Consider the following 23,504-nt stretch of genomic DNA (forward strand, 5'->3'; position numbering starts at 1 on the left):
CATCATCATACTCATGGGAAATGATGGGGGTGTAGTGGTTAATGACACGGACTGACGACCTGGGTATTCCAAGTTTAAATCCAGTTTGTTCCACAAAAATCACTTTCCTTTAGAATGTTGGCAACTTTTTCATGGTCTCTTCCATAAGTATTCAATGTCTTTTTAGAAAGAATCTTGTATAGAAAAATATCGGGAAAACCAATGCTTACAATAGAATCTTTGGATTCACACGGTATGATGATCATACTGACATAGACATGGTATAAGTAAATACTTATCTCCAAAATTATAAGATTACTAGCAGGCCGCCTGGCATTGCCCAGTTGGAAAATACACATAAATATCATTTTAATTCGTGCAGAATTCTTATTATAAACAGAAATACCGTAGGTATTAAACGTTACGTTAAATTCCTTTTAAAAAATGAAGTAAAAAAAAAAAAAAAAAAAACGGAAAGAAATTGAGATATGTGTATGCGAGTATTATGTTTTTTTTTTTGTTTTTTAAACATTTCACTTCTTGTAAGTAAAACAAATTACTCGAGCTGAGATCGAAACCAAAACCCAAAGACAGGGAGTAAAATAGGTAACCATTAGGCTAGCCTGACACTTATTAAAAGGCGTTTTCAAACTTAGTTATTCTTTACATAAGTTATGTCATATGAACGATTCACATGAATTTTTATGTTTGTCAATTGTTTCACGAATGTGAAACACTTGACACACTGATGACCTCCACGTAACAAATTTTCAATTTTGACCCCTAAGCAGCTCTTTTTTTCCGGGCAAAAACCAATTAAAAAGTTTCCCACATGTCTGAATATCCTACATACCAAATTAGGTCAAGATGTATCCTCACACACACATTCCCACTTTATATAAATAATGAAATGCTCATTTATGTAGCTTTAAATACTAATTAAAATAAAGTTACAGAGGTAAGCAAGCATTTCAGCATCATATTCGGTTTAAAACAAACTAATGATAATGATGATGACTACCCACAGCATCAGATGAGATGACTTCCTTCTATAAATCTATTTTAATTTGTACTTAAAATCTACTGAATCTATCTATCATCGACAGCAATTTATGATTGTGTAATAAGCACCCTTTCCTGATCGAACTTTACAATCTAGTGGCAGATAATATCTTTTCTCCCCTACAACTCCTTTTTCACAAAAGAGACATTGCTACTCTCTTTGCTCTATTATTATTTTCATGGAAAGTGCTAGACCGAAAGACATTCACAACAAGAATTCGTTTAGCTACTACTGCAGAAAACTTTTCCTTTTTTTTTTTTGTTTTCACTATGTACCTAAAACTAAAAAGAATTTCCATGAACAGAGTTTCTTTCTAAAAACTTCCTATCTTTGGAACATATTGTCGCAGAATTGCTTCCTTGCAGGCTACAAAATGATTGTCTTCAAGTCTAACGCAAAAAAGGTACTTGTTGAACTGTCCTTTTAAGTAACAGCATTTTATCCATTCCATTCATCGTTTTTAATCCTCCCAATTCATTATTCAATCGACGATGCATTCAAATTTCAACAAAAAAATATTTCTGATTACTAAGGAGACAGAACTGAACGAATCAACATTCGTGGCCAGACAACAGAATACCAAAAAGCCAATGCATCAAGCGAAAGTGTCATCAACTCAGCAACTTAGAAAATAAATTCTTCAAATTTCTAAAGTAAATTAAACGAAACTTCCTCATTCATATTATATTTATGTTGTTGCCGTCGTCATAATAAACAGTAATTGATAAAAACTAAAAGGTTTTTATTGAAAAGATTTATCTAATAATTGCATGAATGAATAGTAGCAAGAAACAAACCAGTGAATGCAGTTTAAAAAAAAAAAAAAGTTATTCGTGTGGTGTCCATCAGCATTCAACAACAGACCCACCATCTCCACACAATCTGGCTGGGATATTTTTTATTGCTTAACATAAGCTAAATACAGTGTTCACACAGCATGTGGTTCAAGCAGGAATTTTCAATAAACAAATATGTGGATAGTTTGGATGAAATAATTTGGGTCAAACCTTTCAAGCAGTAGAAAGACCCTTAATGATAACCTTTACTTTGAGAAATAAAAACACTTTTTTTTTTTTTTTTTTTTACTAGAGTAATTTTGGATAGAAGACTGCTATCTTGATATTACAGACGAGCAAATAAATCTCTAATTCCTCTGCTCACCACACAAATGACTTCTAGTGTTAGTAAAAGATTGTAGTTGTCAGAATTTCAATAGGAAGTAAAAGAAATTCTTAAATAATAGAAAATAACCTTTAAAAGTTCACCTTTTAAAAAAAAAATAAATGAATAAATAAATCATTGCAGAACTAAATATTTACAAATTCATATATTCTTCATGCTTTTTGGGGGGAAGGGGGGTTCCATATTTTCAACTACAAAAAATCCTCAGCTGTACATGAAGTATGTCAAGTGGGTTAAAATGACTAAATGTGAGAATCATATCTGAAATGAAAATGATAGTCTAAAATAATAAAACTTAATTCCTTATCTAAAAAAAAAAAAAAAAAAAAAAAATGGAACTTAATTATTTTCTACAAATTCATATTTTCTTCAAAGCTAATTTTATGAATTTAGAAATTTGAATAAAATGCTTACATATATATATATATATATATATATATATAAACTATTCCAAATTTAATCTGATTGAATTCCTCTAAAACTTAACTTGTTCTTATTAAAGTTGATTAAATTTTGCACATAGGATAATTTTCTTTAATTTTGAAAAAGTGTAATTTCCTTGGAACATTGTGTATAACGTGCAAAAAGTTTTGTTTGCTGAGGTCATGTAGAAAAACACTTTTGGATACAAAACAAAGTAAACAGAAAAATTACAATATTAAAAACTTTCTACATTTTTCGATTACAAAATATTTACCAGCATGAGGTGTTGAACCAGGATAATATCGGGGTGTTAAGTTCTAAATTTTTTTTTTTAGGTATTCCTCATTTTCAAGATTTAAAACGATGAATGAAATGGACAAAAAAAGTTCTTTTAAGTAAAACAAAAACTGTTCATCATTCAACTGACAATCATTTCATTTCATTAATCATTATCCTCCCTCAAAAAAGGAAATCTCAACAAAAAATATTTCTAATTACTTAGAAGACATAGAACTGAACGAATCAACATTGGTGGCCAGACAACAGAATACAAAAATGCCAGTGCATCAAATAAATTAAACGAAACTTCCTCATTCATATTATATTCATCGTTGTCATAATAAACAGTGATAAAAATGAAAACGTTCTTATTGAAAAGATTTATCTAACAACTCATGAATGAAAGAAACCAATGAAAACAGTTAATTTTTTTTTTTTTTTTTTTTTTTTTTTTAATATGTACAACCACTCAGTGGAAGTGTGTCTGTACTGGAAGCCTGAAACAGCAGAATCATAATAGAGCAGGCTCGGAGTATTAAATTATTTTTTAAATGCAAGTTGGCATTTATGTTTGTTTTTGTTAAATTCTTATTACAACATTTATTCGGTAATAAATCTGTGTTTCAAATAAGTGTAATTTAATTTCTATTTTCTTTTCAAAGAAATAACATTGATACAAATGATGATTTGGGCATGTTCCAATAAAAAAAAATTTTTAAGTTATTTTATTGGCGATAAAATTAAAATTCCATCACCATCTGTCAAGTCCAAATTACCCCAGAAAACCAAACTGACTAGGAGATGACCGAACCAACTGATTGAGCTTCTCAATCTGCTGGAATATATATAGATATAACTGGGACCACTCCCCCAAAAAGAGATAAAAGCCAACCAGCACCCATTTGAACAGGACATCTGCTGTCAATATATGGACATAAAAAATTTACTAACTAGGAGGTTCTACATCTAGTTGGACATAATTTTTGGCAAAACTCCACAGAGAGAACCTCAGTATCTAAAAAAAAAATAAGATATTTTGGAGGCTTTATATCTCAACATGAACTCCAGTTTGAAGAGACACTAACCTTTCTCAAGTTGTCAAATCAGATACTAGGTGGTTAATTCCAATTGAGAGATATTTTCCATTTTTGGCTAATTTCTCTTTTCTTAGTTAAATATTTCTCTCTTACAGCAAGTTTTCTATTCATATGGATTGCAACTATGCAACCCAATTAACATGCAACTGCATGTTTACACTGAAAGTTAATATTTATTGCACTTAGTCTTGGGATTCTATTATATATAAAGTAGTGCATGTTTTAGTATAAAATAAACAGTTCATTGTGTTCCGCAATTAATTATGGCAACAAGTAAATAATTTACTTTCACCATCACTAATGTTTGTGCAAAATTTTAAAAAAATCCAAGTGGTTATTGAGAAAAGTGCGAACAAATGAATGGTCTAACGATTTGGGGACAATTTTACTACCCCTATAATGGCACCTGGGCGCGGGGGGTAACCAGAGTTATCCCGGAAAATCCATCTGGTACAATTTACTTTCATCATGATTAATGTTTGTGCAAAAAATGTTTTAAATCTAAGGCATGGTTATTAAGAAAAGTGCAAACAAACAAACAGACGAATGGTAGTGAATTACTAGGACTAATCCCTCTGTCAGGGGACCAATAAAGTGTAAAGTCATTCTGAGTGAATGTTGTTAAATTAAATTTAAAAACGTTTTCATTTGATTTTTTTTTTATTCATAATTATACTCGGTTTAACGTCTGCTTTATAGACTAGAATGTGTTGGAAGAAGTGAATTTTAAGAGTTAAATTTAAATATTATGGTATTGTCTTGTTAATCTATCTAAATCAAACAGCAGATGTATGTGTGTGTAAATATTTAACTGATAAACTCTTAAACTACTGGTCGCATAACACTGAAATTAACAGGAAATAGTAATCATACACCAAGGATGGTTTATAACGAGTAAAATCTTTGTTTGGATGGATGAATAATGCATACAGAAATATGTCACCAAGTTGAAATACGAAATGTTCATTTCAACTTGCTGATATATTTATATTTCGTGCATGCACAAACTATTCATAGCTTGAAGTGGTTTAATTTGAAGTCTTATCCATCAATATCTCAAACGACAGGGAACGCGGCTGGAGCGCTAAATGTTTTGGCTTGGATAGCACCTACGTCATTTTTTTTTTTTTTACTTTTTGAAATCATTACTATATATTAGGTACAACATTCAATAGGGAATTGGTTCTATAATAATATGAAATCTACATGCATTTAAATATATTTAAGAATATTTTACGACTGGGCAATGCGAGCCTTCCTCCACCTCATTTGAAATAAAGACAAAATAGAAAAAAAGCAAACATTCCCAGACAACACTAGGTAGCCTTGCTAGTTTAAAATAATATGAGGAATTGCCAGAAGATTTTCAACTTTATACTTAACAGATTTAAATATTTACTGAAAAGAAACAAAAAAGAAAAGCCATATTTCCGGAATTTGAATATATAGAAAGCTAAGTGAATAAGTTGACTACAAAAATCAAATTTTAAGGAAAATCTGAAAATAGATTTAAACTTTAATTAAACAAGCCGAGCATGTGGAGTCCCCCTCGATGAGTGAAGGATTTAGAGGCAATTTTACCCTATAATGCCCCTAGAGGGGCAACCAGACTTATCCCAGAAAATCCATTCTGGGAAAAAGTTATGTTTACCATGACTAATGTTTGTGCAACGTTTTTTTTTTTTTGTTTTGTTTTTTTTAATTCAAGACGTGGTTATTGAGAAAAGTGTGAACTGACAAACGGGAGTGAATTACTAGGTCCAATTCCTCCTTTGTTGAAGGACCCAAAAGTCTAAAGCATAAATTCAGTCAAAAGTTAGTTTGTATAAACCAACCAGCAAATGAATTCCTCAATAACAACTTGTAAGAAACACATTCACATTCTTCTGTGGAAAACACAAGTGCTAGTGTCTATTCGCCAGAGAATGTCTTCTGGGGCAGTAAGGTCAAAAATGATTACATCTTCATGTCTACTAAAGTGGCTTCTATTTTGGTTTCAATTTTCGCTTGCAACAACACGCTAAAGAGAAATTATTTTTCGAGGTAATAAGCATTTATTAAATTCTATGGCACAGAAACTTAAAAGTGACCTATGTGAAGCTGAATGTGATAGGGGAAGGGGGGGGGGGGACACACACCAAATTCATGAGCTAAAAACACAACCAGAAAATAATTTATTTGAAAACTGAGAAGATCAGTAAATACAATTACATTTATTCTCCAATTATTATAATGGAGGTTATGTGTGTTTGTAATAAAAACTATGCCGTTACCTACAACACAATTTCTTACCAAGTTTTTTTTTTTTTTAATAATTTAAGATTTCACTTTTAAATTTTAATCAAGAAATAAATTCTTGTTTCATTTATCTTTTATCATATTTTAATAGTAAAAAAAAGGGGGGGGACTAATTTATTAATCGAATTTTTCAAACGTATTTCAATAAATCATTTACAAGTATTGATTTGTTTAAATATGGGATAATCACGCTGACACACCCGTTCTCGACAGATCACCGAAGGCTAGTACCAGACGAGTGATCATTTGGGAATAGCAGGCACTGTATGTATCGTTTTGAGTCGTCTTTTCTACTTGCCAATGAAATAAAACAGTGTCAACTCAAGAGGTGTGGTTGGAAATTATGCAACTCTTGCCTCTAAAAAAATTTCACATGGGAATCACAGCATCATCAGCAACGATGGATGAACAGTTTTTGTTCAAATAATTTTTTTTTTTTTTTCTTTTTAATTCAGAAGAATTCAGCGACTACAACTCAAAATAATAAAGAATTTTATTAAATTCTTTTAAACTGATGAGTCATGAAATTATCAAGAATAAAAGCCACTCGAGTAGGGAAGTTAATTTGATTGATGGTTTCACAGTTGAATGATGAATATTATGAGAGGATTGAAAATATGAATCCACTTTCATTAGTTAAATTACGTAAAAATATACAACAGAATCGAATTTCCTTACACAACTCAGTTTTATAGATAAATTTTAGGATAATACAACTGAAATGAATAGAAAGGAATTCACTGCTTGAAACACTCGATAATAAATTAAGATTTAATGGTTAGAAAGACTAGACGAGTGTGAAATTGTTTTAAATAAATATTGCTATTTATTAAAAAAAAAAAAAAAAATTTTTCTTTCAAATTTTCGAATAGTAAATTGGACAGTTCTTTTGTTTTGGATTTTTTTTTTTCTTCCTCTTATATGCTATGGTGGTGGTAATTCCTGGCATGTCATGAGATATTTGGAGTTAAGTCAAAATGTTTGTTTGCCAGTTGCAGCTTTTAGGCGACAGTCGAACATATGAGTCCTAAAAAGGAATTCACTGTTTGAAACATTCAATAATAATTTAAGATTTGAAATAATTTTAAATATTCCTTTATAATTATTTTTTTCAAAAGTTACATAAAGAAACAAAAAAACGGTTTAAAAACAAAAAAACAAAAAAAAACTGAATTCTATTTACTTGCCTTTCTACGAGGGTAAAGTTTGCCCAGTTTTATAGAAGTTTTAGGATAATACGATTTAAATTTACCTTTTTATTTAAGATTAATATTGTATTGGGTATATAGTAAAGAAGACAACAACAAGGAAATGAGCCAAAAATTCAAATACATAATAAATAAATGTTACCAAAGGCAAGATAAATTACTCTTCTACATACCTGGATAAGTTTTGTATATTTTAATGGAATTTTAAGCATTTATTCAATTTGAAAGACAAGTAGTGTCGAGTAGGCATGTTAAACAGGCAATCAAGATAGCCGATGAAAGCATGCTGTCTTCGGAGTGTTCATAATGGTTCAAAAGTGAAAAAATTAACAAAATAATGATAGAAATTCATTATATAACTGTCACGAAGTATCACAGTAAAACTTATATGGTGGATTTCTATTAGTATTTTGTTAATTTTTCCACTTGTCTTTTGAACTGAATAAACACTTAAAATTCTGTTAAAATACACAAAACTTATCCAGGTATGTATAAGAGTAATTTATTTTGTCTTTGGTAACATTTACTTGTTTTGGCTCATTTCATTTTCTTCTCTGCTAAATACCCATTACTTTTTGTGATTACAAAATAAGAATATAGACTGATTAAAAAAAAAAAAAAAGATTAAAATTAATTTGCTCTTTTATTTAATTGCTTCCCCACAAGGGCAAAGTTAGTCAAAACATTTTTTTTTTATGTGGAGAATCCATGTCTAAAAAAGTGTGCTCTGAGCAAGAAAAAAAAATTAAAGAATTGCCTCAGTCTATGAAACAGAGGATGCTATAAAAATATTATATAAATATTTAGTCACTATTATTTTATTGGAATAATAAATAATAAGTCTCCAAAATATAACTATTTACATTTTAGCAAAGAAGAGTATGGTATATAAAAAAATTATGCCTGTTGCAATATTAATGGCAGCTTTGCTAAAATAAAAAAATACCAGGTATTCAAGCAGGTTGAACCAGTTTCCCTCAAAGGAGGAAGTGTCAAGAGCATGTTAAATTCACAACCGGTTCCCAGTTGCATGTAAATCCCAATCAGGGGAGATGATGACGTGCAGTTTTTTTCAGAATAGTGTCAATGTACTCCTACATACAGCATCTGGTATTCTTAAATGGTCACCCATTTGGCATTGATGAGGCTTTACGTTGCTTAACTTCAATGATCAAACAAGAACTGGTGTGTTAATGTGATCATGCTTCAACTTGGTCAAATATTAAATATGTCTATTTTTCAGTGTATGTGCTCCTTTCATATTTTTTTATGCAAAAATAATTTTTTTTTATTATGGTTATGATAGAATCGCCCTAAAAAATATAAACAGGAAGCAAGATAACCAATAAATTTAAACTTTTGTGCAATTTTATTTTTTTTAATATTTAAAAAACAATAAAATACTTTGATTTAAATCTCGAGTTTCTTGCTTATGATTTTAAAGTTTATTTAAACTTTAAAATCATAAGCAAGAAACTCTAGATTTAAATCAAAGTATTTTATCTTTTTTTTTTTTTTTTTACACGAAACTTTAAACTGGATTTACACATTTTTATTTTTAAAAGATATTGCTGCTTTTAAATGTAATTTTAAAGTAAACAGTTGAAAAAAAACAAAAAAAACTGGCAATTATTTTACCCCCCCCCCACCCACACACACACCAAAAAAAAAAAAAAAAAAGTCAACAGAGCACATAATACATAATTTACTTCAAAGTTTGAATCTCTTGACAATTTTTGGTGTTTTCTGCTGTTTACCCCCCACACACACACACACTTTGCATGCTAAAATAAGGGATTAGCAAATTAAAACAGAATGAAGGTTTAAATTTATATTCTTCATTAAATCTGTCATTGTGTTCACTCTTAAAATTATCAATTTATTTTCTCTACCTTACTTCAACAAAGATTGAACCCTGCAAGCAACAAGTAGAATTTACTTTAAAATAGTTCTTTACCAATTGAACAATCTCGAGTGAATTTCCAACATTAATACAACAAAGTTATTTGTCCCCCCCCCCCTCACGTTAATCCCTAACAAGGCATATCGTCACTTGGACATAAGGGACTACTATTTGGGACCAGACCTAGGAAGATTAACAAGATGTTTTATGTTACATTTAAACTTCTGCATATATCGGTACAGTCAGAGAAGCAGGTAGCAGAAAGGGAATTCCAAAGTCTAGCTGTTCAAGGGAAGAAATTTTGAGAGTAGAAAGCTTTCTGGCATCTGAATAAAATGAAGAGTTGGATTTAACATTTTCTGCAACGTTTTTAACTACAACGAATGACATTTTAAATGCGCGGAGAGAAAAATGGTTGAGAAAAGATTATGAATAACCCAACCATGGAAAACTACACAAGCAACGTAAATAAAGGTTTAGCAGCAAAGAAAGAATTTATTGCAGTTTTGACCAACAAAGGAAAAAATAAACATGACCTTTCTAAACATATTTGGTAAAAATGGTTACAACATCTCTTCAATTATGAAAGTTTTGGCATTCAAATTTTATAAATTAGGATAGAAACATGATGGATACAGGATTATTCTAACATTGTTAGCAGCAATAATTGTTAAACAAAAAATCAGACAAAGTTATTAGAAAAATAATAATGGATTTCACAATTGTTATTTTTTAAAAGATATTTCATCTTTTTTTATTTTGGTTTTTCTTCAAAGATAGGATAGTTCAATTGGGTCACTTCTTCAGCAACAACAGCTATTAACAGTAATTTTTTATTATTTCAAGGAATTTATCCTTTTCATGGATATTAGAGAAGAAAGAAAAAGATAACAGATGTAAACACTCACACTAATATATATGCACACACATATACTAGTGCATCTGTGTCCATGTGTTGCCCTGGAAAGTAAAATAACCTAAAGAACTCATGGCTCTAAATTTTAACTATTGAATTATTTGCTCTCTATGGTTATCCGGTATGAGCACAGACCCCAGCATTTTCATATAAAACAGGAAGAAAAAAAAAAAACGGTTATAGTCGGCTAAAGTCTTTCCTAATTTTCAGTGTGGTTGCTACCAGAACCGGTGATGAACCAAAATAGTGCTTTCACTTTTTTTTTTCACGTCTAAATCTATGCATGTACTCATTTTTTTTTTTTTTTTTTTTTTAAATCTATGCATGTACTCATTTTTTTTTTTTTTTTTTTTTTAAGTTTTAGTGAAAACACCTTTTTCCAATCATTTGTTTTTAAAGAATTAAAATATATTTATAATAAAATTTCAAATAAGAAAACTTATTTTTATAATTTTGTTATTTTTTATTGTATACCTTTCAATAGTGCTTTCAAAATACAGATACTGAATAACAAAAAAAGCAAAGAGACTATTTTGCCAGTTCCGGTAGCAGTCACATGGAAAATTATGAAAAACTTTAACTGGCTATAACGAAAAGAATAAATATGAAATATGAAATTAGCAAATCGCATAAATTTGTTGTGTAAGAGAACTAATGACAGTTTTTAAATCAAATCAAAGAAATTCCCATATTAATTTATGCTCCCACCTCCATAAAAATATTCACTTTTTTTTTTTTTTACATGAACAACTTAACTGCTTTCACGCTCTGAAGTATAAAATTTTTTTTTTTATTTTATTCACAGCTACACATAAATTTAACGTAGTGATCATCTATAACAAAACCATAAAGTCAAGCAAATTTTTTTATAAATTATGCATAAAAGATTAACATTTATCAGTTATAGTCTACCGTTAAGAGTATAGTCAACTTTAGTTTTTAATTTTTAAATAAATTTTTTTTTATTATTGTCCTACCACAAATTCTTTAACAGCTTTTGCAATTTACATTTAATATTTTCCTCGCATTATATTGGAGCCAAATAGATCACAAACAACAATAACATTGAAAGAAGGTTAATCCACCCCGACCATTTCTTCCTTTCACCAGAAAATTCATAAGACGTCAAACTATAGATATAGGCATGTCTTTTCTTTTACTTTATACAAGATATAATAAAAAGGAACTTTCCAAACCTTTTGAAAATTCGTCCACGAACTCAACTGGTCAAATCCATTGCAACATGTCTGCAACCTTTTCATGATTTCTACGTTTCACTGTGAGAATCGGAATTCTTGCTGAACTTTCTTGAACAGCGTTCTTCTCAGTTCAGCAGTTATCAGTCAGCCACGAGGATTGGATAATGAGACGCAATTATGAGTAAGCAATTCATCAATCAGCAGACGAGCAATTACGTTGAAGACTTAAAGAGCAAAGATGAAACCATTTCCTCCTCGACTAAAGTACAAAAGCAAATAAGAACTCATTTTCTTTGAGGATTATTAATCTTTAGATATTTGCTTCAGATTCATCTGCACCAGATTCCTTCTCAAAATGTACAGTTTTTAACATCAAATCAGGAATGAAATCTAAAAAACGTGTCATATGAGGACATCTTTTCCTCTTAAAATATGAAGAAATTACGATTTCTTACACAAAATAATATAATTAACCAAAAATAATGATTAATAAATAATATATAATGAAAATATTTATTAATATAATTAAATATTATAATATAATAATACTTGAAATATTATTATTATTTTTTTTTTTTACATGGAGTTCACCACTTATCAAGGCCCACAGGTCACTCGGGGATAAGGGTTATTGTGTGTACAGTAATCAATGGGATAGTGTAGCAATAGTATTGGAGAATTGATAAAGTGTCATTACTTAAGAGGGCGGTTTATCAGGAATTTGTTTGTGTTGGACTTGAAGACATCTAGGTTGAAGTCGGGAGGGAAACAGGCAAGTGGAACAGAGTTCCACAGGCGTGCAGTTCTAAGAAAGAAGCTTGGAATCTACGTTTTGATTTAGGCACAGATAAGGAGTGCGGAAAATTATTGACTGTGGTTTCAGCTAGTCGGGTGTTTTTTTTTAAAAAGATTGGCAAGGGGGGAATAGAGATTGGAGCTCAGACGAGCACTTGCCATGGAAATAACAATAGAACAAAGATAGGCTTGCTACATCTCTTCTGTGGGAAAGAGGTTGCAGGGAAGAGAAAAGGGCATCCCCCACTAAGCCACAAAGTCTATTTTGTACTCTGTCAAGGCAGGATAGGCTGTTTTTAGCAGCTCCTGCCCAGATGTGGCAGCAGTACTCCATTCTTGGACGTACTTGGCTTTTATATAGATAGAGAATTGCATCATTAGTGAGATATCTTCTGGAGCAGTAGAAGGATCCCACCATTTTCCCAGCGTCCTTGACCACAGACTTGATGTATGTGTTCCATTTCAGATCAGGAGTAAAGGTCAAACCCATAAGCTTATCAAAACATGGGACCTCCCTTAGATGAGAGCCATCCATTTCAATTGATGCCAGATGGGGATCAGAGCGTTTATGATGTAGAGATAGGAGCTTGGTTTTAGATGCATTAAAGGTAACCAGCCACCTCTTCCCCCAATGTACCACGCGCTCAAGATCAGAGGAGAGAAAATCAGAGAGAACATCATTTACGGCCTTTGATGTGTTGCCATAGATAGTCGTGTCATCAGCATAGATGTCAACGAATGATTTTAGTATGTGTTTTGGGAGATCATTGATGTAGATCAGGAAGAGAGTTGGGCCCAGTATGGACCCCTGAGGGATTCCAGCATTAATACTGTGGGCCTCTGATTTCTGTCCATCAACCACTACTCTTATGAGCCTATCAAAGAGAAATGATTTAGTGATCGAGAAAACATTTCCAGTTACACCGTAGCTGGAAATCTTGTGTAGTAGGCCTTTATGCCAAACCTTATCGAAGGCCTTTGATATGTCAAGAACAATTGCTCTAGAAATTAAGCCTTTGTCGAGAGATTTGCTAATCCTACGAGATATAACCGTTAGCACATCTGCTGTAGATCTAGCAGAACGGAAACCATATTGTGTGTCGCTAAGAAGGTTATTTCTGCTGAGGTGGTTGACTACTTCTCTATTTATTGTGGATTCCAGCAACTTACTCATGACACACAGGAGACTTATTGGTCTGTACTGAGAGGGAGAGGACTTATCACCTGAATTCTTAAATACAGGGCATACTGATGAGGTTTTCCAGGGTGCTGGGAAGCACTTCTTAAGGCAACGCTTAAACAATTTGGTAAGTATGGGGGCAAGTTCTGGTTGTAATTTTTTTAACACTATAATTGGAATACCGTCAGGACCAGTTGCTTTACTGGAGTCAAGGTTCTTGATTAGCTTGGCGGCCTCACGCACAGATATTTGTATGTTGCATAGCGTGTTGTCTGTTATAGGAGGAAATACGGGGAGTTGATGGCCTTCGTCGCACAGGGTAGAATTAGCTACAAAGTTCTTGGCAAATAGTTTGGCCTTGTCTGATTCTGACGAGATGACCTCGGGTCCATTGATGATGGTTGGGATAGAACGCACACTTATGTTCAGGATCCTGTTTGCTATTTGCCAAAACTGGTGGGAACCAAGCCACTGCTCAGCTACTTTGGATTTAACGGACTGAGCATGTAGCTCTCTTATAATAAAATGAAATATAAAATATAATACAAAAATAAAATATAAATTAAAATAATATAAAAGATAACATAAAAATATTACTTTAATATTAGGAAATGAAAACGTCTTTTTAATCGTTTCCGGGGACTTAAAATATAACTGAAAAAAATATTCTTTTTCGTTGGTTTCAGAAGGTTCCAAAAAACTAAGTGTTCTAAATTATTAGATTCTGGAACATTCTCCAGCGATTAATATGAATAGAGGAGTATGTGTTTGTAAAACCAGTTATTGATTCATACACCAAATTGAAAGGGCCGCGAAGTTGGAGTGACCTTCTTGCTAGAACCTAACTCTGGCCAAATAACGAGAAATGAATGAAACCTGGTCGTAAATAAGCACATTGAATGCCAAGCCTACTAAACCATTCTTTAAACAAACCACAACAGACAGCATCTTGGTAAATATAGATTTTTCTGAATCTTGATATTGACTAAAGAAAACATATCTTTGAATGTTACATAAGTATTTTTAACTTATGGTGTTGGTGTATTGCTAGAACAAAAACCTGTATTATCTCCCTTAGATCATTCTGTAAAATAGCTTTTGTTACATTTACTTACAATAAATTTATTTTCTTTTTTAACTCCATTCTCCCTTTCTTTTTACTCGTTTATTTATAATATATATGTTGCAGTGAATACTCTGAGTCATCACAATAATGTAATACCCCCTTCTAGTGATTTAGTTGTCAGCAAACTCCTTACATAACAAGTCGTCTGCCATTTTAATTACCCAAAGAAAATATTGAAGTTTGAAGTAAAACAAGGAAAAATAAAAGAATGCTTTTCTCTATAAAAATGTTTCATATTTGAAAAAAAGGTTCTAATAAACTGATACGCTCATTTTTTTTGTTATTAATTTAGGTGTTAATTAAAACGATGTCATTAACCCATAAATGGCAAAAATTGTTTCCAAATATTTTTTCATACAAGAAAATATGTGACCTGTTGAGTCACCCATTGAGTTCAGCTCACATTGTAAATTCACTTTTTCTCTATTAGAAACAAATGGAAATTTTGAAATAAAAAGACAAAACCCAAACTTGGTCTGTTTCTTTTCATCCTTTCTTCCTTACTTTGAAAAGTACAAGTTAAATAGCATTCAGTGATATTTTCCCTTTGTTTATAAGAAACTATTACAATGTAGAAATTTTATACTTTTTTTTTTTTTTTTTTTTCTCATGTTCACCCCTAACAAGGCATATCGCTACTTGAACACGAGGGACAACTATTTGGAACCATGCCTAGTAAAGATTAACAAGAAGTTGGTTGACATTACATTTAAACTTCTGCATATCAGTACAGACAGGGAAGCAGGTAGTAGGAAGAGAATTCCAAAGTCTAGTTGTTCGAGGGAAAGAAACTATAAGAGTAGAAAGCTTTCTGGCATTTAGGGACATTAACAATGAAGGGGTGAGATTTTGTTGCTAAGTGGGTTTGTCGGGGATATGTACATTGAGGGGGCACAAGTGCAACGACAAGTTCATCAGAACATATTCCATTAAAATATTTGTAAAACAGGCACAGAGATGCAACATTGCAGTGATGGGACAGGGGTTAGAGTTTAGTTGACAAAGTGGGATCTATTAGATAGAAAACTTTTTTGAATCTTATCCAAGAGGGAGAGGTTAGTGGTAGATGCCCAGATGTGGCAACAATACTCCATGCATGGACGAATGGTGGCCTTGTAGAGGTACAGGATACTCTCCGGTGTTAGTAGTCTTTTAGCTTGATAGAGCCAACCCACCTTCTTTGCAGCAGCCTTCAGTGTCCTCAATGTTCATATTGTCCGCAAATGTTAAGCCAAGGAGTTTGAAGGAAGAATTCTCAAGTAGAGCGTTATTGGTCATGGATATTGATGGTTGGAGATACTTTTCTTACTTTCATAATAATCAGAGAGATGATGAAAGCAAGTGATAAGTCTTGTATAAGATAGAAGCAGGTCAGACAACATTGAAAACTTTAGAAATGGATTACTTAGCGAGTTAAATTACAAATCATGGCCAATTACACCAATTAAAATGCAAGTTTCTTTTTTCAAATACAGCTCGATCTAAAAACTAAATATTTTAACATGCATTTATTATGAATAAAATATACAAGAAAAATAGCTTTAGAGAAACAAACATTGATCAACTTAGCTTTAGCATAATAAAAAAAAAAGATATATATATATATATATATATATATATATATATATATCCCACTTAGAATAAAGTGTATTAATCTTAATGTGATGCTACAGTTGCATGTCATTAACACTCGTCAGCAATGTAACTAATTGGTGTCAAATTTTTTGATTAATGCCAGATGTTCGAAATGAGTGGAGTATACTTCTGATGATTGAAATTATCCTTGAAACAGTTTTACATGGTAAACAGCTGATGATCCTTACAATAATATTAAGACTAGCATAAATTCTTGGAAGCAAATGAATACAGTCAGTGCAAAAACTAATTAATTTACAAATAAAGGAGTTTTCCAATGAAAGATTTGAGGCTAAAGGATTTTTTTTTTTGCTTTTTATATAGTCTTAAAAGGTTGGAAAACTTCTAACACACACACACACAATGGCAGGCAGTCCGTTGTTGCCTGGTCATAAAATATGCTTAAATATGCAGTAAAACCCTGGAATACAGTGGCCCTAGAATACAATTTTTTCAGGTTACGATGTGGAATATGTGTTTCTTTTAAGATCCTGGTTACATTATTTGTCCCAACTTATGGTGTTATTTATGTTATTTGATTATATACATGTGTATTATATGCTGTATTGTATTTTGTTTCTAATTTTTAATGCCATATCGTGTGGTTCTTCTGTATTTTAATTATGTAGATTACATATTTATTATAATAGAGTTCATTCTCTATTATTATATTGTACTCAATGTATAGTGGCCACCCAGTGTGGCCCAGTTATAAAATATGCATAAATACGATATTTTAATTTGTGCAGATTTCATATTTATTATTTTAGAACCAATATTCCATTGATTTCAAAAGTAAAAAAAAAGATTCAAATTGGGTGCTACCAGCTAGAATCGAAACCAAAACATACAGCTCTCCAGCCTTATTCGTTACCATCTGAGCCACGAACAGATGGATATAAAAACTAAAAATAAATTGATAACATATAAATGTATATTTGCACATGTTTAGAGAAGCATTTTAAGTCGGCTTAAACCTGACAAGTTCTAATTTTATCGATTTTGACCTCTTAATAGTTATTTTTACCAACTAAAAACCAAATCAAATTTTTTCTACAGATCTGAATTCTCTATATATCAAATTTCGAGTCTGTAGATTAAAAATTGACAGAGGAGTTTGATAGAGACAGACAAGATCACATATATATATATATATATATATATATATACAGACATTTTTACAGACAATCAATCATGGGAGATAATAAACTAACACAAGAAATGAAAAGAAATGCTGGTGTAATTGCAATAATGGCAGAACACAGCAATTTGCAAATAGCACAATTTCTTAAAGTCACCCGATTCTTTGTTTTTAAAGTTCCCAAAGAATTAGATGATGATGGCCAAATTCTTCCTGTTGCTAAACGTAAAATGCACCAGCAACGCTCTGACAGCATAAGAACACATAAGTTTATTCAACAAGTTTAGAATATCATTGACAAGAGTCGTCAGAAGTCAATGAGGTCAACTGAAAAAGATCTTGAGGTCTCTGAAGCCACAATTCAAAGGACTATCCATGAGAATCTTTGATACAAGACCTATGTGATGAAGAGAGGCCAGTTTATGTCTGAGACCAAAGAAAATCGTTTAGCGAGATCCAAGAAACTTTTGAACAAACTGAAACATCCTGCTGAACAAAACCTGCTTTGTTTGTGTTTTTTAAGACAAAAAGAGCTTTGACTAACTTTAGGCCTCCAAGCTCTTCAGACCTAAATCCATTGGATTATTACGTGTGGGGCATGGATGAGAAAGAGATGTAATGGACAACATCGATGAAGACTATCTTATACGTGCCTGTTTAGGTCTTGAATAGAAGCTGTTATTGAAGTGGAGGGAGATTTCTTTTCAAATAAGAATATTAAATAAGCTTATGCTGTTATATTTAATTACAGATGTGTCATTGTCAGTATATTTATTATCCTTAAAAATGTAAGAAATGTTCTCAAACACCAGATGCACCCTATATATATATATATATATATATATATATATATATATATATATATATATATAAAGTTAGTGCAAAAATGTTGGGTTTTTTGACGTTACACTATATATATATATATATATATATATATATAAGAACATTACTTTTGCACCAACCTAAAATATATATTTCAATCAGTAATAAAAATAAAGTTATGCTAACCATTTTTACTTGATAACATAGAAAAGGGTAGAAGTTGATAATTAAAACATGTCAGAACTTGCAAGGGCTGACTAAAAATAGTTTGTGAACTATGATTTTAAAATGGATTTCTATCAAATATTTTCAGTTGCAAAATCTGACACATTTTAATTATAATTGACTTTTACATAATTCTTTTGTGATTTCCAGTCAAAGATTTTTCCTCGAGATGTTGTAATTAATGTAAGCACCATTGGGTTAATACCTTTGGAAAGTGCAAACCATATTAATATTCAACACTTTTCCTCTGTAAATGTGTGTCGTTTTAAGGTCTTTTCATCATTCCAAGCAGAATTTTTAATTTCACAAGTTGATTTTAGGTTTGAAAAAAAAAAAAAAAATGATTTTATTTTCCACAAAACTACAATGCAATGGTCTAAAAACATTTATGAAATTTAGTAGGTGTCTTATTTCTAAATTAAAATGACTTTTGTAGAGATTTTCACTTCATGAGATTTTTTATAGATGTTTAAGAGCTGATTAAATAATTTAATTTGACTTCGTTTTTTTTTTATTTAATTTTTTTTAAACACATGATTCCAATAAAGTTTAATATATTTATTATGAGATTAATATTTTTTTAATATCCATATTGTAATTGTCGTTTAATGTATATTTTCCATATTAGACATGGATTACATGTTGACCATGGCAGCAGTACAAAACAATTTTCTCCATGAAATTCTGCCCTTTGCATAAGTTTTTTTTGTTTTTTTTTTACATAGGCATCACCACTTATCAAGGCCAAGAGGCCACTCGAGGACAAGGGTTAAAGAGTGTACAGTAGAAATTGGACAATATAGTAATCGTTAGTAATGGAAATTTGGTAAATTTGTTAACTTATATGGAACAGCTCATCAAAAACTTGTTTATGTTAGACTTGAAGACAACCATATTGTAGTCAGCTGGAAAGAATCAATTCAAGTCTTCCTCAGTCAGTTGACCAACAGAGATGGATCAACATACATCTGTTCATCCAACAAGATCTTCATACAATGTGGCTGCACTACCACAGGAAGCTGAAATGCAGAGCTAACTCCAATCTTAGCACCTTCAGCTTTAATACCAGAGAGTCAGATCTATTGTCAAGATGCACACGACATCTTCAGAATAACAGAGTTTGTACATGCAAGATTAAACTTACTTTATATTCATCACTGGCGCCAAAGTCATATAACCCAGATAGAAAAATGGACCCAACATTTCCAACAAGAACTCAATACATATTAAATGGTCGTTAATTTGACAAGCACATTTCCTACATCTTCATAAATTAAATGTCATATTTTTACCAAATAATGAACAGAAGCTGGAAGAGAAAATGGATGTAGTTTTGTCTGATAAATGGTTCTAGTTAAAAGGAAGCCGTGTCCAAAGAGTCGGAATAAATATTGAGAAGATTCAGTGTGAAAGCGCTTACCTTCTTTATTTTTCCGATTGTTCCATGGGGAACTTCTTTTTTGTAATATTTCTTTAGCCTACGCATTTCAGGTTTGGTCATGCCAACATTCATAAGGTCTTCGTCTTTGACATATTTCAGGTGAGCCAAGGCAGAGATTTTGAGTTCATTCTTGAGGGCACTATAATAATGTTCAAGCTCTGCCTCAACAAGGAAATTATGAAGTTCCTTGTTCATGGCGGCCATTGTCAATGGACTTTGTGTTTGGTTGCTATTTTATGATGCGAGCACCAGTGCTGCTCAGTCAATGGTCTTATTACAAACTCATGGGAAATCTGAAAAAGAAAAAAAAATTTCCATTTCATATTAAAGGAATAACATTTTTCTTTCACAAATAAATTAGTTCTACATTAAAAATTTCTAAAATCAATTCCTGAAATAGAAAACTATTCACAACAGATTTTCTAGGCATGATTAATAGGTGTTTTTTAAGCATTTTATCAAAAGAAATTTATGCACTTCAATCACAATTCTTAATTCATCTTGCAAAAGCATAAAAATGATATTAAATTTGTTTCAAAATCTTGAGATGAGGATTGATAATTTGAATGACTATTCTCATTTTTAATCATTTCAACTAATGTAATCTCCAACCTTTAAGGGGCATCTTGTTAAACTCTAGGATTTATGTGGCAGTTTTAACTAAATGCATTATTTAATCCACATGGATAGATTGTTCTTGTTCTGTCAACCATGACTGTATAGAAGTCTTAAACAGTTCTTATTTTATTCTTAATATTGCCTATAGTAAAAATTGAACCTTCAACCTCCAGAAGAGTGTCAGAAATTGTACTTTACACTTTTATCCGTTCCGCCATGTGTCCATAATTGATGGAACAAGCACAAACTACCCTTCTTGTAGATTAAATAGTTTAGTTCAAAATTTGACAAATTTGCTGAGTTCGACAAAGATCCATCTGAAAATGTCTGGAGCTTACATCAGTCGAAACATGATAATATTAAGTTTTTATTTTTATTTAAAAAAAAATATATATATATTTAAAAAAAAAAAAAAAAATATATATATATATATATATATATATATGCTTAATTTGATGGAATATTCGATTCGTCGCTGTTAGATTCAAAATACTGAGACCCTTCAACTCCAAAATACTTCGGAACAATCAAAAACTGTTTTGGTGAAAATGGAAAGTACAGTTCACATGACTGAAGTTATGGATTTATAAAAATGTTTATGCTGTGGAGTTGAACCCTCATTAGAGAATTTTAAAATGTCAATAAAATTTATCAAAATAAGCTCGAATGTTAGAATTTAGATACTTCTGTGTCACTGACTTTTACAACTCCAAATCCCTGACATTTCAAGTGTAAAAAAACAACAAAAGAAAAACAAAAAAAAACAAACATCAAATGAATTTTTAATTAAAAATTTGCATATTAACGTGGTTTCAAAACAGTTTGTTTGTTTATTCAAAAGTTTTAATTTTATTAAAGATGCTTCTAAGAGCTTTTGACAATTCTGTCACAATTACAGTGACCATATACCCAAAAAGCTCATAGTGAAGAGTTCTTTTTAACAGTTCTGCATGTGACAATACCAGCACACATTCTTCATACAACTTGAGGACACACATACAGGTTACTTAAAAAAAAAAAAAAAAAAAAAAACCTTTTCCTTTTCTAGTGATAGATATTTACTATCCGAAATTTATAAGAAATATTTCAAGATTAAAAATGAAAAAAAATTTTAAATCAATTTTTTAAATCAAATATTTGCATCTTAACGTGATTTCCAAACAGTTTGTTTATTCAAAATTTCTAAATATTTTTTATTGTTGTACATGCTGCAGTGGAATATTAAACAAAACAAAATCTTTATATATAGAAAATCTATAAAAGACTTATTCCTACTCAATTTCACATTCCTAGGTCTAAGTGATGTAAATAGTCCAATTTCAGTTGTGTTATAATGGAAATGTATAAAAAGTAAATAAGTTTTGAAAGAAACTTGTCGGATGGTTAAAAGCGTTCGTTTGAATTGAAGATCAATTGCTGTCTCATTAATCAATGCGAGACAAAAGCTGTAACAGAAACAAACAACTTAAGAATTAAAAACAGCTTAGTGAAAGGTTCACTAATTTATAAATTGCTTCATACAAGTCATAATATATTCTGAGGAAAATCACATAAGCCAATAAATAAGTTCAAATGATTTTAAATTTAATATTATATATATATATATATATATATATATATATATATATATATATATATATATATATATATACACTAGCAAGCCACCTGGCGTTGTCTGGTTGTAAAATGTTTTAATATATTTTAATTTATGCAGATTTCGTATTTATTATAAAAGAACCAATTAGCTATTGTCGACGGAAAGTATTTTTTTCCTATGTATATATATATATAAACTGCTTATATGTTCTTTAAGAATCTTTAATGCATTGTCTTCAACAAATTTGTCAATTTTCTTAGAGGAAAGTAGAAAAGTAGAACTTCAGTTTACTTTCAGGAGTCTTGTAATTCTCACATCCCTTATTTTATCTATTAGTCCTCACATTCCATGAGTGAGGTTTCTGACAAAGAGGGAAAAATTGCTGTTTTCTGGGTTGGAATCTATCCATGTTGGCTAGTTTGTGACATTGAAACAGTATTTTTTCTTCAGCTTCTTATATCAAGTGACTTCATGCCTTGTCTGAGATAATTTCCATAAACAATTTTTTTTGTGAATTGATTTGGATTAAAAGTTTTTGCTAAATAAAAAAAAAAAAAAATTAAAAAAATTGTAGTCCTCATCCAACACTTGATTAGATGAATAGTTCATGAAGAATGAAATATCACAAGATATTCCAGAATGTTCATTTACAATTTGTTCAAATTTACATCTATGCGGACGATTACCACAAGCTAAAACTACTGAAGAGGAAAGATCCAGAGAACATCTACCGATAGTTTTTTGCATGTTATCAAAGTATTGGTTGAAGGTGTGATATAATTTTTAGAACTCGGTGGTCTTGATATGTGCCTATATAATGAATTTATGCAATTTGAAATCAGAAATAATGCCAAAAAAATATATACATTATCCGCTGAACAAAATCTTTCACAAGATCAGATTAAAAACTTTCCTTCTTGGTTAAAAAAAAAAACAAAAAATAAAAACCCTGTTTAACTATTTAATCGAAAGAAAGAGGAATAAATAAAGACCTGACCAGAGATAGGTTACTTTGGAAATCAATTTCTGAGAGCAGTCCAACACATGCCAGCATACAAGATGGTGGTGATGCTGCTGGATTCACTTTGATTCCCTAGTTTCATTTATTGTTATAACGTTCCCTTGTATACTCCAGTGCACACATTTAAAAAAAAATAACTGATAAGAAATTAAAAGACCACGTTAAAAAAAAAAATGTTTAATTTTAGAAAAATCGTCTATTCGAGTGGATTAAATAAAGGATTCAATTTAAAGATTATCGTGAAAAAAAAAAAAAATCTGAAGAAGGTCGTAGAGTATAAGGACCGGAACATGGTAAACTTAAACATATAAAACCGACATCAAACAATATAATGAAAAGGAGTCCAGTTTTTATCA

The 23,504-nt window shown here is 30.9% G+C and overlaps 1 protein-coding gene across 5 annotated transcripts in view; it reads right to left on the reverse strand.

Annotated features, from left to right (window-relative positions):
* LOC145266716 (activated Cdc42 kinase-like) overlaps positions 1-23,504 on the reverse strand; it is a 386,827-nt gene that overhangs the window by 220,903 nt on the left and 142,420 nt on the right. For all 5 annotated transcript variants that reach the window (XM_080122649.1, XM_080122646.1, XM_080122648.1 and 2 more), the window contains exon 2: positions 19,892-20,205. In XM_080122649.1, coding sequence (XP_079978775.1) covers positions 19,892-20,116 — 225 coding nt within the window. In that variant the 5' untranslated portion in view covers positions 20,117-20,205. The remainder of the gene's footprint in view (positions 1-19,891; positions 20,206-23,504) is intronic.

Source organism: Euprymna scolopes, chromosome 4, assembly GCF_053919585.1.
Source record: "Euprymna scolopes isolate OS-2025 chromosome 4, ASM5391958v1, whole genome shotgun sequence".
NCBI lineage: Eukaryota > Metazoa > Mollusca > Cephalopoda > Sepiida > Sepiolidae > Euprymna > Euprymna scolopes.